General features: G+C 41.9%; 1 protein-coding gene across 2 annotated transcripts in view; it reads left to right on the top strand.

Moving 5' to 3' along the window:
- The first annotated feature begins 1,879 nt into the window (after positions 1-1,879).
- SMURF2 (SMAD specific E3 ubiquitin protein ligase 2) overlaps positions 1,880-17,559 on the top strand; it is a 116,162-nt gene continuing 100,482 nt past the window's right edge. For both annotated transcript variants that reach the window (XM_030800404.1, XM_030800403.1), the window contains exon 1: positions 1,880-2,385. In XM_030800404.1, the coding sequence (XP_030656264.1) occupies positions 2,334-2,385 (52 nt within the window). In that variant the 5' untranslated portion in view covers positions 1,880-2,333. The remainder of the gene's footprint in view (positions 2,386-17,559) is intronic.

The raw sequence follows: 17,559 nt of genomic DNA, 5'->3' as shown, positions 1-17,559 counted from the left end.
TGTTCATTGCTTTGCACAAAATGGCCACTTAATATTTGTTGAATGAATTGCTGGCACTATCTGTCCTATTTTTATTTTTATTTATTTATGTATTTATTTTTGATATGGAGTCTCGCTCTGTCACCCAGGCTGAAGCTCACTGCAACCTCCCGTGTTCAAGCGATTCTCGTGCCTCAGCCTCCCTAATTGCTGGGACCACAGGCATGCGCCACCACGCCCGGCTAATTTTTTTGTATTTTTTTGTAGTACAGACGGGGTTTCACCATGTTGGCCAGGCTGGTCTCAAACTCCTGACCTCAAATGATCCGTCCACCTCGGCCTCCCAAAGTGTTGGGATTACAGGCGTGAGCCACTGTGCCCGGCCTATCTGTGGTATTTTTAGTGTGATGTCTAGAACTTCATATACTTTTTTGGATTACTTTTAATTGCAGGGCTGTATCCAAACTGATGAAATGCTCTCGGAGATAACTATCTGGAGAAGTGACTTCACTGATGTATTAAAAGAAATGACTGGCATGGAATAAGGATTAAAATATATTAATCCAAAACATTTAAAATTGCGTTAATGTTATAATAGCCTAAAGCAAAGCTAATGAATCACATAAAAAATCCCCCACATTGTTGTCCTTAGTATTTTACATTGTGCTAGATACTTTCGCATGTATATGCATACAACTTCTATTCTGTTTTTAAACTTTGCATTACGTATACATTCTTCCATATTATATGATCTTCATAAAATGGTTATATGGCTGCATAAAAAACCACGCGGTTCCTGGACCACTATGCTGTTCTCTCATTCCGCTTTTGTTATTAATGGAATATAGCAAAGAACATCTTCTGTACGATTATTTGTCAAGAATAGGGCCGGTGCAGTGGCTCAGGCCTGTAATCCCAATACTTTGGGAGGCCGAGGCGGGCGGATCGCTTTAGGTCAGGAGTTCGTGACCAGCCTGGGCAACACGGGAAAACCTAAATGTCTCTACTAAACATGTCTCTACTAAAAATACAAAAATTAGTGGGGCGTAGTGGTGCACACTTGTGGTCCCAGCTACTCCAGAGGCTCGGGTGGGAGGATCACCTGAGCCCGGGAAGTTGAGACTGCAGTAAGCCGTGTTCGCACCACTGCACTCCAGCCTGGGCGACAGAGGGAGACCCTGTCTAAAAACAAAAAAGAAAAAATAAATTTCTAGCAGTACATTTACAATGTCAAAGCATAAGGTACACATTTTTAAACTTTTCTTTCTTTCTCCTCCTGAGATAACGAAATACAGTAGCGTATGAACAACTCTTCAGGTTTATCTTGTTAATCCTTTAAGACGTATCATCTCCCTATCCTTGGCTGCACCTGAAAAGAGCGGGAGTCGGCAGGTAACCCGATCTCCTCCACCAGGTGAGTCTCGCATGGAGGTGTCAACTACAAGACCAGGAGCAGAGCAGTCCTGGGGCTTTGCTGGAGCCATCGGCGTGGGAATGCTGTCTCTTCCCTCGCCCGAAAGACTCCAAGTTCCAGGCAGGCAGCGGACTCGGTTCTAACCTTCCTCGCCCCAGCCTCTCGGAGCGCCCTGCACGCAGTGGGCGTCTAATAAATGCAGTCGGCCCTGCTTGGACAAAAGCGCTCCCTTAAGTGGACGGGACACTAAACCCCTCCAGGTGCCACAGAGCTGCCGCGCCCGCCGCCACTTTGCTCCCTGCCTGCTCCCTCCCAGCGTTCCGCGTGGGACCCTCGGCGGCAGCTCACACCCTCCCTGACTGCCGGTGCCCGCCCGGGGCACCCTGCGCGCGCCCGCCGGCCCCGCCCCGCTCTGCTGGCCCCGCCCCGCCCCGCCCCGCCGGCCCCGCCTCCCGTCTCCTCCCCGCCCCCCGGAGCCGACGAGTGGCGGCGGCGGCCCCAGGTCCCGGGTCCCTCAGACAAGAGGGCGGGTGGAGGAGGAAGCGCCCGAGCCCAGAATCCTGCTCCGGCGCCGCCGAGCACCGCCCGCCTCAGCCGACCAGCCCCGTCGGCTAGTGAGCCTCGCCGAGACGAGAGGAGGGAAAGGCCTCGGAGGCCGCGAGAAAGCGGCAGGGGCGCGGGTGGAGGCGGCGCGGGCGGCCGCGGCTGCCGCTTTGTTGTGCGGCCCGGGCCGAGGAAGGAGAAGTGGGAGGAGGGGGGAGCTCGGCGTCCTGCTCCCTCCGCGGCTCATGGCGACGACTCTCGGCACATCCGGGACCCTCCGGCCGTGGCGGCCGCGGCGCCGGCTGCTCGGGCCCCAGCCCCGGCCGCTGTGGTGACTCCGCCGCGCCTCGCCGTCGCCCCCGTCCCCGTCCCGCCCGCCGCCCCCGCCGCCGGGGACATGTCTAACCCCGGAGGCCGGAGGAACGGGCCCGTCAAGCTCCGCCTGACAGGTGAGGGGGGGCGGCGGGCCGGGCTGGGCAGCCGCGGGGTGGGCGAGCTGGCGGGGGGTGCCTGTGGCCTTGGGAAGGGCCAGGGTCGCGATCAGTGGTGAGTTGGGGGTCGGAGGAGTGGGAAGGCCTAGTTCAGGGAGAGTAATTGGAAAACCACTTGCTCCGGTTTGGACATTCTTTAAAAAGCCGAGGATGACTCGGGGCGGGGGGGTGGTCTTTTGTGGAGGGGAGGATACACCGGTTCGCATCGCAGGCGGATTTCAGGTCGGAAAGTCTTGGTCAAGGAGCCAGACGCTGCCTCCCAGGGCTCGGGGAGCAGCTCCTGGGCTACCGCCCAGGTGAGACCGTGAAGGGGATGAAGAGCTCCCGTGGCGAGGATTATTGAATCCGGTTGCTGACTGCGCGCAGTAAACACTCCTTAAAGATGGAGCGCTTAACGGGAGGGTGTGCGTGTGTGTTCCCGGGTTGTTACCTTACACACCCAGTTATGCCCGCATGAAAAACCTTTACTCCCCGCCGCCGGCCACCGCTGCCGGGGCCACACACCTTAAACTCACGTCTCTCTGAGGAGAGGAGACAGGTTGACTTTTCCGGTGTGCCTGTCTGATCCGACGGCTGGGGCTCATTGTACACTGTGTTTTGGAAGTGTCTGATTGTAGGGTGGCATGTTTGGGGTTGTTACTTTTAGGCCGCATAACTTGTGTCTAACTTCTAACTCCAGACCTGCTTTAAAAACACACTTTTTGGGGGGGAAGGGGTACATTTCTAAGTATGTGCTCATACAAACTTTCGAGCAAACTTTCTGTTACTCTCCCCACCCTCCTCCTTCCTTTTTCTAAATGGAAAAGAACGTCCGGAGGGGTTGCCAGATGGAAGACTACACTTACAAAGTGTTTATGATTCCAGGTGCATGAAATCTTTAACATTACAGGTATGTTTTGCTTACAATGCCATTTTTGGTATTCTTACATGGACCTGCCACCCCCATTTTAGGAGAACTTGTATTTGGTTTGAAAAGGAATTGGAATCACGGCGTTATCCTACCTTCACCATTTACCCCTGATAAATTGTCCACGTTTATATTTGGGTGAGTGGTGAGAAAGATAATTTTCCCTAGAGGATTTGTGTGTGCGTGCACGTGTACGGATAAACTGTAATTATGTTTGCCCACACTAGACTTTGAGATTTATTTGGACTAATTTTGTAGTTGAATGCCTGTGTGTCACATCCCAGTCCACTGGCTGAACTTGCTAGATGAAAACTTGCAGTGAATTTGGTATTTGAGAATTTAGCTTGAATGTATGTTGGCTGCAATTTAAATAATATATTACCTTCATGACAGTTTTCCTTTCCCAAGGGAAAATTACAGGGAATCATTAACTGAGTGGTTCTTAATGGAAAACCTGGATTGGAGGATACTTGTATTCCACCCCCCTCCCCACCATTCAGTGTCCTTATATTGGGAGGAGTCAGTGGAAACCTTTATAGGGGATCTTTGTTGCTTTAGAGTTTATCTGTTGCTGTTGCTATCTGGAGTCAGTGATCGTGGAAAGAACATGTGATCCCAGGTGTGCAGAAAGCATCAGAAATAGGCTGTTTCTATTTACTTTCCTTCTGGGCTATGTAGAGAAAATGACGGAAAAAATAGGGATTTTGATTTTCTGCAGATAAGGTTAGTTGAGGTTTTTAGTATGACTCAATAGATCTTAAAGTGTTTATCTGTGGTTTCCGTACTGCCTATGATACGTTATAAAAATTTATAATTAAAGTTTATTAAGAGGAAAGATTATGCTTATATTTTAGGGGAAGGGGGAATATTGAACTACATTTATAGTGATTTTGTTTCAGGTTTTTCTGAGGAATTTTAAATACCCTGTGTCCTCTTAATAGTAAAAACAGTTTGAGGTACTCTGAGTTTCTTACAACTATTTGTCTCTGAATAGTTTTCTCTTAAAATTTGACAAATATTAAAAACATTGTCCTTCCTTCTTTGGTTACAGGGGAGTCTCTTCTGTTTTGCCAGGAAAGTTAACGTTATTTTTTTTTCCATTTTTGTTCATCATTTATAAATTAGATGGTATAGATTTTAGCAAATAGATCTCAAGAGCTGGATTCAATTAGCAGCTTTTTAGGACATAAACATTAAAGGGTTAGATGGAAAAGATTGTTTTGACTGACTGGATAAATGACAGGGCTGTGTTTGATGTGCGTCCAGGAATTGGTCTGGAGCTGGTGCCCAACTTCTCAGTCCATCTTGAGAAGCCAAATAAAATATTTAACCTAGGCCTCATTTTGTTTAAAAAAAAAAAGTTGATTCTTTGTTAAGACCTTAAGAAATGTTTGGCATACCTTTAGACTAAGTGTTTCACAGTTCATTTAGATCTGGGTTCCCTAATAGAGGAAAAAAAATCACTTATAAAAAGATCCCACAGTGAATTTATATTTGGTTTACAATACACTTGGGCTATAAGGTGTTTTAAAATTATTGTTCTTTGCTTTAAGTTAATACCATATTACAATTTTAAATTTATAGAGTACCTTTGATTTCAAGATGCTGTATAAACTTTAGTTACTTGATAATAATAACCTTATTGTGGAATTGCCCCTTTACTGAAAGGTATAAATATTTCTTACACGGTGACACACACACACACACACACTCACACACTCATACACACTCTTTCTTTCTGAAGAAGAGGAAATATTTGAACCATGAGATCTCTGCCCACAATTGATATTAGACCTTTCCACTTATTATTCTTAAAACCACAATCAGTGAACTGTTTGGTATTTGTCAGTGCTAAGAAGGTGGAGCTGATTTAATAATTTGATCCCAAATTTTAGATTCCTCAGGCAATTGGGGGTTAGAATCTGATTTCATCCATCAAGCTACTTCTGTTCTTTATGACACATTAACATATGATCATTGAAGTGGGCTGTATGGTAACACTATCAACTTCAACTACTATTTCTATAACAAATTGATTACAAAATGTATACTGTCTATATCATTATACTTATATCTGATACAGGCTTTTCTTCCAATGATTTGGATAGAAAAATATTCTTTACAGTAAAAATTTTGGGATAATTTTTTATACTATTATTGTTTCTGAAAACCAAAGGCTGGAAAAAGTTTAGTGTAATTTCTAATATTTTAAATTCTTAGGTATGGAGAAGTAGAATAAGATTACTCCTCCAGAACATTTGTTTCAGACCTTTTTATACATTTAATGTTTTTGTATGCTGCTTCTCATATTATTAATTTCAAAGCCCCTTGGCAATAAGGAGGTTAACCTTGTCTATAATGTAAGGAAATTTAACTTTAAAAATCTCCCTTTAGATATGCTAGCATCTTAATCTTGTTTCACTAGGTATTTTGTCGATTCAAGGCTTTAAAAATTATAGCTTAATTCTATTTCTCAGGTTTTTAAGTATGCCTATACACCATAATGACTTTATTTATCTTTTGAGTTGGAGTTTCACTCTTGACTGGAGTTGAATGGCTCAATCTCGGCCCACTGCAACCTCCACCTCCCGAGTTCAAGTGATTCTCCTGCCTCAGCCTCCCGAGTAGCTGGGATTACAGGCGCCCACCACCACACCTGGCTGTTTTTTTTGTATTTTTAGTAGAGACGGGTTTTGCCACGTTGGCCAGGCTGGTCTCAAACTCTGGACCTCAGATGATCCGCCCGCCTTGGCCTTCCAAGGTGCTGGGATTACAGGTGTGAGCCACGGCACCCGGCCCGTAATGACTTTTATATACTAGAGGTGTTAGTGATTTGAATGTCCCCAGTTCGTTTTATTTTCTTGGTTTCTGAGGAGGAAGCCAATCTAGCTGAGCGCCTTCCTTTTCTCTTAAATTCTGTCTTCTGGTCTAACCCTCTTCAGGCAGGCAGTAGAACATGCCAAGGTCCTTTTTGTAGTTTGGTATTCGTAATAAAGTCTGTGTATTTTAGTCATCAGTTTTACTTTTTTCTTGTTGGTTGAGCTGTTACTATCACAACATACTAACATCTCATTTAATATAACTCAGTTTTAAAGATAAATGAAGGGTCATACTTAGGCATACAAGATTTTTATTTTAGCCCTTTTTTTTTGAGGCAGAATCTCATTCTGTTGCCTACACTGGAGTGCAGTGGCAACAGCGTGCAGTGAGTGATCCGGCTCACTGCAGCCTTGATCTCCTGGCTCAGGTGATTTTCCCACCTTGACTTCCCAACTGGCTGGGACTACAGGTCCGTGCCACTGTGACTGACTAATTTTTTTACCTTTTTTGTTTGTTTGTTTTTCCAGTACAGATGGGGTTTCTCCAGGTTGCCCAGGCTGGTCTTGAACTTCTGTGCTCAGGAGATCCTCCTGCCTCAGCCTTCCAAAGTGCTAGGATTACAGGTGTGAGCCACCATGCCTGGCCTATTTGAGCTTTTTTTGGTGAGAGTCTTAAAGACGTAATATGTCCTCCTCTTTTCAAATAGACCATACTTAGTAGAACTTAATGTTTTATTCATGATTTCAATACAATTATGAATATAAATTATTGTTTTGTTGTAATATGTAATGTGAGGATTTCATTAGGGCCTGTAGAGGGAAGTATTTCACCCTGGCTAAATGGTGATGGGTCGTTTGTTTAACTTTATTCTTACTAGTTTTTCTCTTTGCCTTCATTTTTGTTTACTGATAACTTTCTTTGTCTAGGAATGCTGAACTCTTGAAATACGCCGTTGTAATCAGCATTGTTATGTGTTTCTGTATGATTGACATGTATTGAAAGTTTACGTGCCAGATGCTATGTTAAGTTCATATCTATTATCACTTTTAATTTTCATAGTAGCTCTAAGTGGTAGGAGAAACTGAAAGTTGGAGAAGTACATGTCACAACCAAAGTTGTCTAGAAAGCTTATTACAAGTTTATTAGAATTTGTGTGGAAAAATAAAATTGACATACTCTGTTCACTTCGAATTGCCCTCGCCCCTAGCAATACTTGCCCATCTTTTAAGGCTCAACTCAAAGATTGATGTTATCCCTAGAACTTTCCCTGACCTGAGTTGAACTGTCCTCTGTGACTCTAAGAAGCTCTTCTTCTAGTACCAGACCTAACCCACTGGTAGGCGTTTATTGTTCCTATGCTTTAAGTGCAATGAAGCCAGGATCCTTGTGTGAGTATGGATTAAGACCTTTTTGGCATTTTATTTAATGAATGCTGGAGAGCTATAAATAGTTCCGAATAGTTCTGCATGTGTTTTTTTTTTTTTTTTTTTTTTGAGACGGAGTCTGGCTCTGTCACCCAGGCTGGAGTGCAGTGGCGCAATCTCGGCTCACTGCAAGCTCCGCCTCCCGGGTTCACGCCATTCTCCTGCCTCAGCCACTCCGAGTAGCTGGGACTACAGGCGCCCGCCACCATGCCCGGCTAATATTTTGTATTTTTTAGTAGAGACGGGGTTTCACCGTGGTCTCGATCTCCTGACCTCGTGATCCGCCCGCCTCGGCCTCCCAGAGTGCTGGGATTACAAGCGTGAGCCACTGCGCCCGGCCGCATGTGTTCTTTATGGCTAACGCATTGGGTATGAGTGGCAAGAGGTGAGGCTCTAGACAGGGACCAACCTAGTTAGGACCTTACTGTAGTTTTCCAAGATGTTCATTTTTTTTAAGGTGGTGGGAACCATTGCAGGATTTTAAGCTTTGATATATTTGCTGTTTAGACACAATCTGGGAGCAATATGGAGGATGGACTGGAATGGGAACCATGAAGACTGGTTTTAGGATAACTGTTAAGCAGATTCAACAGCAACCATCGTTCAGATTTTTTTGTTTGAATGTTTATTTCCAAATTTTTTATTACAAATAATTGCTGTAAACATCTTGGTGTAGGTAACTTTGATTTTCTTTTTAAGGATTTTTTTTTTTAGAATGCTTCCATAAAAATAGTGTTACTGAGTTCAAGTGTGTGGATATTTTTAAGGTTTCATGAGTAATTTTCCCGTTAGGCTGCTTCTTAAAAGAGTTGGGCCTATTTAGAGCAGCAGTAAATAAAGATGTCCCTTTTTACTATTCTGTTATAAGTATTAGCTAATTGCGTTTTACATTTTTTGCTAATTTCGTGGCATGTGCCATTTAAACATTCATGAAGCAGAATATTTTCCTGTCTGTTTACTAATGATGTTTATTTTCATTGACTTGTTTGGCCTTGTCCTAGTTACGTTAGAGCCTTAGTGTTTTTCTTATTGATCTACCTGAGACTTACAAATATATTAATCTGTTGTCATATTTGCTACAGACATTTCCGTGGTGAATTATTTGTCTTTTAACATTGGTCATTGTTTGGACATGTAGAAATGTGTTATCTTAGGAGTCAAAATCTGTCCAACTTTTGTTTTTCCTATTCTATACTTGGAAGAACTTACTCTTCAAGAAGTTTGATAAATAAGTACATTATATTTAATGTTTTTTAAAAATGGTTTAATAAACTATTTCCCCTTCAATTGCTATTTAGCCATCTTGTCATTATTTATTAACCAATTCTTCCTTTCCACAGTGATGTAGTATCTTTTCAGTTATATTAGTTATAATAGAGTCAGATATAGCTCTTGTTCAGTGCCATACTGTTTTTATTATTGTAGCTTTATAATTTAGTTTAGTATTCTCACTAGGCCAGTTTTTTTAAGAGACGGAGTCTCACTCTGTCAATCAGGCTAGAGTACAGTGGCGTGATCTTGGCTCACTGGAGCCTCTGACCCCTGGGTTCAAGTGATTCTCCTGCCTCAACCTCCCTAGTAGCTGGGATTACAGGTGCATGCCACCACTCCCAGCTAATTTTTTTTTGTATTTTTTTTTGGGTGGAGATGGGGTTACACCATGTTGGTCAGATTGGTCTCAAACTCCTGACCTCAAGTGATCTGCCCACCTTAGCCTCCCAGTTTCTTTTTGTTTGTTTTGGTATTATTTTTTTCTTCCACATAAATATTAAACTTGTTAAGTTTAATAAGAAATTTCACTGGGGTCGGGTGTGGTGGTCACGCTTGTAATCCTTGGACTTTGGGGAGGCTGAGGAGGGTCGATCATCTAAGGTCAGGAGTTTGAGACCAGCCTGGCCAACATGGTGAAACCCTGTCTCTACTAATAATACAAAAATTAGTTGGGCATGGTGGCACATACTTGTAATCCCAGCTACTGGGGAGGCTGAGTCACAAGAATCACTTGAACCCGGGAGGCAGAGGTTGCAGACGAGATCATGCCACTGCACTCCAGCCTGGGCAACAGAGTGAAACTGTGTCTCCAAAAAAAAAAAAAAGGCATTTCATTGGGATTATCATTAGAATTGCTTTACTTTGGGAAAAAGAAGTATCTAAGTTTATTTAGTTTTCTCACCCAGGAACATGCTATGTTTTTACATTTATGTAAGCTTTGGCCCATATTGTTCAGGATAGCTTTATAATTTTCTTCCTGGGTTTGAATTTAATTTCAGATAATTTATATTTGTGTGATTTACATTGTGTTTTCTAATCCTAGTTATTGCTTGTATTTAGGAATGCAGTTATATGTATTTTTGCTTGATTAGAACAATTTTGGCTGGGCGTGGTGACTCACGCCTGTTATCCCAGCACTTTGGGAGGCCAAGATGGGAGGATCACTTGAGCCCAGGAGTTCGAGGCCAGCCTGGGCAACATAGTGAGACCTCATCTCTATATTTATTTATTTATTATTATTATTTTTTGATACTGAGTTTTGCTTTTGTTGCCCAGGCTGGAATGCAATGGCACCATCTTGGCTCACTGCAACCTCTGCCTCCTGGGTTCAAGCGATTCTCCTGCCTCAGCCTCCTGAGTAGCTGGGATTACACGCATGTGCCACCACACCCGGCTAATTCTGTATTTTTAGTAGAGATGGGATTTCTCCATGTTGGTCAGGCTGGTCTCAAACTCCTGACCTCAGGTGATCCACTTGCCTCGGCCTCCCAAAGTGCTGGGATTACAGGCATGAGCCACCGCACCCAGCTGATGGCTAGTTTTCTAGGTGTCAGTGTTTGGTACTTGTTACAAGTTGAATGTTAACACTTAAAATTTTTCTTTTCTCTTGGATTTCTCTCTAACATATAAGTAGTTGAACAAAGTGAGAAGTTTTATTTCATTAAAAATTTTTTAAATACGAGCACTCTTCTGAACAAGAATCGTTTCAGACCGACTCTCTGTTTTAGAATAGCTTCTGATGGCATTGACTACCTTTTTTTAAAACCATATTTGATATTATATTAAAAAGTGTCAAAAGATAATCTTAAGTTTGATTGGCAGTTTGGTTTGGTTTTGTACAAAAACTGATAGCAGACATAAAGTTTAAATTTTTAAATAAAACTTGATGATTCATTTTTAGGGAGGAATTACCACATGGATGATTGCAATCATGCAATGCTCTTCCCATTTCTTCCCAAAAAGTTTTTTCCCAAAACATTTTCTCTTACCTCTTTGTAGCCAGTTGTCTTCTTCAATACCCAGAACTTGTCAACCACTGATCTGTTTTCGGTCACTATAATTTTGCCTTTTCTAGGATTTTGTGTAAATGGAATCATACTGTCTGCAGTCTTTTGGGTGAGGCTTCTTTTAGCATAATGCTTTTGAGATCCATTCATGCTGAGTATCAGTACTTTGTTCCTTTTCATTCCTGAGGAATATTGCATTGAACACCAATTTGTTTATCCGTTTATAAATATCTGCAGACATTTGTTGTTTCCAGTTTTTGGGCATTACGAATAAACATTTGAGTACATGGCTCTTTGTGAACATGTTTTTCTTGCCCTTGGGTAAATGAGTGGGATTGTTGCATCATACAGAAAGTATGCATTTTAACTTTTTAAAAATCTGCTGGGCGGATTGCTTGAGCCCAGGAGTTTGAGACCAGCCTGGGCAACATGGCAAAACTCCATCTCTACAAAAAATACAGCAATCGGTCGGGTGTGGCCTGTGCCTGTAGTATCAGCTACCCGAGAAGCTGATGGAGGACTGATTGGGCCTGGGAAGTTAAGGCTGCAGTGAGCTGTGCTCACACCACTGCATTCTAGCGCGGGTGACTCTGTCTCAAAAAAAAAAAAAAAAAAAAAAATTTTTTTTTTTTCGAAGTTGTACCATTTTGCATTTCTACCAGCATTGTATGAGTTTCAGTAGTTCCTCATCCTAGTCAGCACTTGATACTGTCTGTCTTTGATTTTAGCCATTCTAATTGGTAGGTACAGATATTTCATTGTACTTTAATTTTTACTTCCTTAATAACCTACAGTTTTAAGCACATTTTAATGGACTTACTCATTGTCCATATAATCTTTGGTGAATATCCAAATCTTTTGTTCATATTTTAAAATTGGATTGTTTTCTTATTGAGTTTTGAGAATTCTTTATGTATTCTGGATATAAGCCTTTTATGAGACATATACTTTGCATATATTTTCTCCCGGACTGTAGCTCCCCCGCCGCCCCCCAGATGATGTCCCAAAGAGAAGAAGTTTTGAATGCTGGTGAAACCTGTTTATCAGTGTTTTTCTTTTGTGGTTCATGTTTTTTGAGTCCTAAGTCTTTTTCTAACCCAGAGTTCTAAAGATTTTCTCTGTGTTTTCTTCTGCATTATTTATAATTTTAACTCATACATTTAAACTTATTTTCAAGTTAATTTTTTATTATGCTGTGAGAAGTGTCATGATTTTTTTTCATATGGATATTCTATTTTTGTAGCCCTATTTGTTGAAAATACTTTTGTTTCCACCATTGAATTGTCTTGGCACCTTGGTAGAAAATCAGTTGACAGGCTAGGTGCGGTCGCTCCTGCCTATTCTTTGGGAGGCCGAGGCAGGAGGCTCACATGAGGTCAGGAATTCTAGACCAGCCTGACCAACATGGCGAAACCCTGTTTCTACTAAAAATAAAAAATTAGCGAGGTGTGTGGCAGGCGCCTGTAATCCCAGCTACTTGGGAGGCTGAGGCAAGAGAATTACTTGAACCCAGGAGGTGGAGGTTGCAGTGAGCCGAGATCGCACCACTGCACTCCAGCCTGGGCAACAGAGCGAGACTCTGTCTCAAAACAAACAAACAAAAAAATCAGTTGACAGTATACATAGAATTCTATTTCTGGACTCTCTTGTGTTTTCTTTATGATTCTACCCTTTAAGTTTATTCTTTTTAACACTATGCTGTCTTGATTACTATAGCTTTAAAATAAAGCAGCTTTCAAACAAATTGAGTCTTTGATTTAGGATCTTGTAGTGCTTTGGAGCGATTGTTTAATTTGTTCAGCCAATAAGTATTTATCATTTTTGATCTGTGACAGATATTATTTTTATTATGTGGTACCATGAATGGAGATATAAGAAATCAGAAAAAGCCTAGACTGGGCCCTGTAGTTTTCCTTTCAGAATTTCTATTATGAACCTTACATTTTAAAATTATTAGTCTTTTTCATCTCTTACTGATGCGATGAAAGAGGATTGCAACAACCATGACTTAACATAAGTTTGCCTGTTTACCAGCTATTAGTCCCCTCAAATCATTTTGGAATATAAAGAATAAACATATCTAAATGTGACCATAGAAAAGAAAGGAGGTGATTGGTGTGTTAAGTGTGGGTTGGATTATGAGTATTTATCATTTTTACTTGTATTATTATTTTTGTGACAGGGTCTCTGTCACCCAGGCTGCATTGCAGTGGCACAATCAGAGCTCACTGCGATCTTGAACTGGGCTCAAGTGATCCTCCCCCCTCAGCCTTCTGAATAGCTGGATCTACAAACATGCACCACCGTGCCCAGCTAATTTTTTTATTTTTTTTTTATTTTTTGTAGACATGGTGCCTCACTGTGTTGCCCAGGCTGGTCTTGAACTCCTGGCCTCAAGAGATCCCCTGCCTTGGCCTTCCAAAGTGCTGGGATTACAGGCCTGAGCCATTGCTGCGCCTGGCCTGTTTTTGCTTGTATTAGTTTATGTGTATATTTTTTCTTTTCTTTTCTTTTTTTTTTTTTTTTTTTGAGGTAGAGTCTCGTTTTGTTGCCCAGGCTGGAATGCAGTGGCACGATCTTGGCTTACTGCAACCTCCACCTCCTGGGTTCAAGCAGTTCTTCTGCCTCGGCTTCTGGAGTAGCTGGGACTACAGGCGCGCGCCACCATGCCCGTGTAATTTTTATATTTTTAGTAGGGACAGGGTTTCACCATGTTGCCAGGCTGGTCTTGAACTCCTGACCTCAAATGATCCACCCGCCTCAGCCTCCCAAAATGCGGGATTACAGGCATGAGCCACTGCGCCCAGCTTTATGTGTGTATTTTTTCTACAAGGCAAAAGAAAGGAAGAAACTTAATTTTATTAAAATGTAAGCATATATATATTACAAAAATATATATATTTCTGAGACAGCCTTGCTATGTCACCCAGGCTGGAGTGCAATGGCGCAATCTCAGCTCACTGCAATGTCCACCTCCTGGGTTCAAGTGATTCTCCTGCTTCACCCTCCCAAGTAGCTGGGATTACAGGCACCCACCACGATGCCCGGCTAATTTTTGTATTTTTAGTAGAGACGGGGTTTCGCTGTGTTGGCCAGGCTGTTCTTGAATTCCTGACCTCAGGTGATCAGCCCACCTCGGCCTCCCAAAGTGCTGGGATTACAGGCATGAGCTGCCGTGCCCAGCCAGCAGATTTTTTTTTTCTTTTTTAACCACCGTGCATTCCTAGGCACTGTCACAAAGCAGAAATCCATAATGTAGATCTCATTTTCTATGTAAGATGTACTTGGTAATTTTTTTTTTTTGAGACACGGTCTCACTCTGTTGCCCAGGCTGGAGTGCAGTGGCACAATCTCTGCTCACTGCAACCTCAGCCTCCCAGGTTCAAGCAATTCTCCTGCCTCAGCCTCCCCAGTAGCTGGGATTACAGGTGCCTGCCACTACACCCAGCTAATTTTGTATTTTTAGTAGAGACGTGGTTTGACCATATTGGTCAGGCTGGTCACGAACTCCTGACCTCAAGTGATCCGCCCACCTCGGCCTCCCAAAGTGCTGGGATTACAGGCATGAGCCACCGTGCCTGGTCATTTTATGAGAGGTCATTTTATGAGAGATAGTCAGAATGTTGTGGAGAGTATAGAATTAGAGGCAGAAAATGTGAGTTCATATCCTAGTTATGCCACGTGTAAGCTTTGTACATCTAAGCAAATCACTTATTTTCTGTGTGCTTGTGCCTTTAGTTATAAATGCATGCTTAAAATGACAGCGTTAAAACCAGGTGTGAAAATACCAAAACAAAAACAAAAACAAAAAAAACCATGTGATGGTGTGTGCCTGTAATCCCAGCTATCTAGGAGGCTGAGACTGCAGGATTGCTTGAGCTCAGAAGTTCGAGACCAGCCTGGGTAACATAGTGAGACATGGTCTCAAAAAAAAAAAAAAAAAAAAGACAAGTCTTATTTATTTTAGCAGTATGATGGAATAATGTACATGAAAGATACCGTTCAAGGTGTAAAGTTTTTTGTAAACATACTTTGTCATTTTTGACCACAGATTTTGTTTTAAAGAAATTGGTCAAAACCAATTATATTTTATAAGAGCAGGTACGACATTAATAATGATTAATATATATTTATTTAAATGATACATGTCTTTTAAAGTAAGCATTTTGGATTGAAATCCTAGCTAGGCAAGAAAACAAAAGGCATAAATGTCTTGTATCAGCATATCATGAAGTATTCATATAATGAAATATAATTAGGTATTTATATTTCAATATTTTATTTTTGAGATGGTGTCTTGCTCTGTCACTCAGGCTGGAGTGCAGTGGTGCAATCTCAGCTCACTGCAACTTCTGCCTCCCTGGTTTAAGCAGTTCTCCTGCTTCAGCCTTCCCAGTAGCTGGGACTACAGGCACACACCACCATGCCTGGCTAATTTTTTGTATTTTTGGTACAGACAGGGTTTCACCATGTTGGCCAGGTTGTTTCTCAAACTCCTGATCTTAAGTGATACGCCTGTTCCAGCCTCCCAAAGTGCTGGGATTACAGGCATGAGCCACTGCACCCGGCCTCAATATTTTAAATATTTAAAAATATATTTTTATAAACCATTTTTATCTTAATATGGCAGCCATTTAACCGATTAACTGTACTTCTCTGTTCCTTCCATCCCCCAATGTTTGGTAAGAAGTAGAAGATGGCTGAGGATTTTGGGAGTTGGATTGTAGATGGGGGAGCTGTTTGGATGAACTCTTCATGACTTGATAAATTCCCCTGTAGCATGCTGGCGCTTTCAAAAGTAGCCTGTAGCATCACCTCTTGCCAGTAGATGGGGGTATTTCTGCACTGATAGATGTCAGGGTATGTAAAAACCTGTAAAACTGAAACCCAAAGTCTAAATGAGTGTGCTTGGAATAAATTGTGTTGAAGAGTTAGAAACTGAAAATTTGACTCCAATGTGTAATGAAAAATCATACTTTAGTGTGAGCTTTCTTATGTAAACTCTTTAAATGCTACATGTTGTAGGAGTAGATAGTAGAGTTGCAAACATTAGTAATTAGTTCTGTTTTTATTTTTGTGATTTTTGTGTCATCAGGCTTTACATACAACTTTCTTCCTCCAGTGAAGAAGAAAACACTGATTGGTTGGTAATATTATTCAGAATTATGTGAATCTAATACCATAAATAAGGTTGATAGAGATTTTTTACAGTTGAACTTGGGGAATTTTGTAAAGAAAGAAGGATGGAAAAAAACTTTAAGTTAAAGAAAAGTAAAACAGCATTTGATACATTCAAAATACCATCTCTAACATGGTACTGCATACGTAGTACTTCAATAAATTGTGTGTGTGTGTGTGTGTTTTGTTTTTTGTTTTTGTTTTTGTTTGAAACGGTCTCACTCTGTCACTCAGGCTTATGGCTCACTATAGCCTTGACCACCTGGGCTCAAGTAATCCTCCTGCCTCAGCCTTCTGAGGAGCTGAGACTACAGGTATGTGGCACCATGCTGGTGTAATTTTTAAATTTTTTTGTAGAAATGGAGTCTCATTATGTTGCCCAGGCTGGTCAAACTCCTGGCTTCAAACAGTCCTCCAGTCTTGGCCTCTGAGAATGCTGGAGTTACATGTGTGAGCCATTTGTGAATTAAAGAATGATGAAATTGCAAATAGGCATTCGTGATCTCAGGGACCTCAGTTGAAACAAGTAAGATCTCTCTTTGTGATGTCATTATTGAATTAACTAACATTTATACCTTAGTAATTTCAACAACATTAAGTTATAAAGATATAGGACTGAAGTGTTCATTTGTTAATATTTGACTTGATGGATAGAACTGTTTTACCACACTCTGCAAATTTTGCTTCTTAACAAAATGAAGATCACTAACATTCACTGGAATAAAATCTGTTGCTGGATTATCATCTAAGAAAAGTCACATGTAAGTAGTCTGTCAATGTTAGGAAGATAATTTAACATTTTTTTCAGAGTTCTATTGTTTTAAGATATTCTCATTTATTGTCTCATTTAATTACTATTGAGATCCTGTTTTTTTTTTTTTTTTTAAGAGATAGGGTCTCACTGTGTTGCCCAGGCTGGAGTGCAGTGGCATGATCGTAGCTCACTTACAGCCTGGAACTCCTAGGCTCAAGCAGTCTTCCTGCTTCAGCCTCTTGAGTAGCTAGGACAATAGGCGCTCACCACTGTGCCTGGCTAATTAAGAAAAAAAGTTTTTAAGGACTGGGTCTCACTGTTGCCCAGGATGGTCTTGAACTCTGGGTTTCAAGCAGTGCTCTCACCTTAGCCTCCCTGGTAGCTGGAATTACAGACATGAGCCACTGTGTCTGCCAAGGTGTCTTTGTAGGTAATCTGAACCAGTGAAAGTGAAATGAGCACCTTTTACCTGACGAAATTTGTTCCCTAAATCTTTTTTCTTTTTTTAGACAGAGTCTTACTCTGTCACCCGGGCTGAAGTGCAATGGCGTGATCTCAGCTCACCGCAACCTCCCCCTCCTGGGTTCAAGCGATTCGCCTTCATCAGCCTCCCGAGTAACTGGGATTACAGGTGCCTGCCACCACCACGCTTGGCTAATTGTTGTATTTTTAGCACAGACAGCGTTTCACCATGTTGGCCAGGCTGGTCTCAAGCTCCTGACCTCAGGTGATCCGCCCGCTTCAGCCTCCCAGAGTGCTGGGATTACAGGC

The sequence above is a fragment of the Nomascus leucogenys genome, chromosome 19 (assembly GCF_006542625.1).
Source record: "Nomascus leucogenys isolate Asia chromosome 19, Asia_NLE_v1, whole genome shotgun sequence".
NCBI classification, from domain to species: domain Eukaryota; kingdom Metazoa; phylum Chordata; class Mammalia; order Primates; family Hylobatidae; genus Nomascus; species Nomascus leucogenys.
This window is presented reverse-complemented; position numbering and strand designations above follow the sequence as displayed.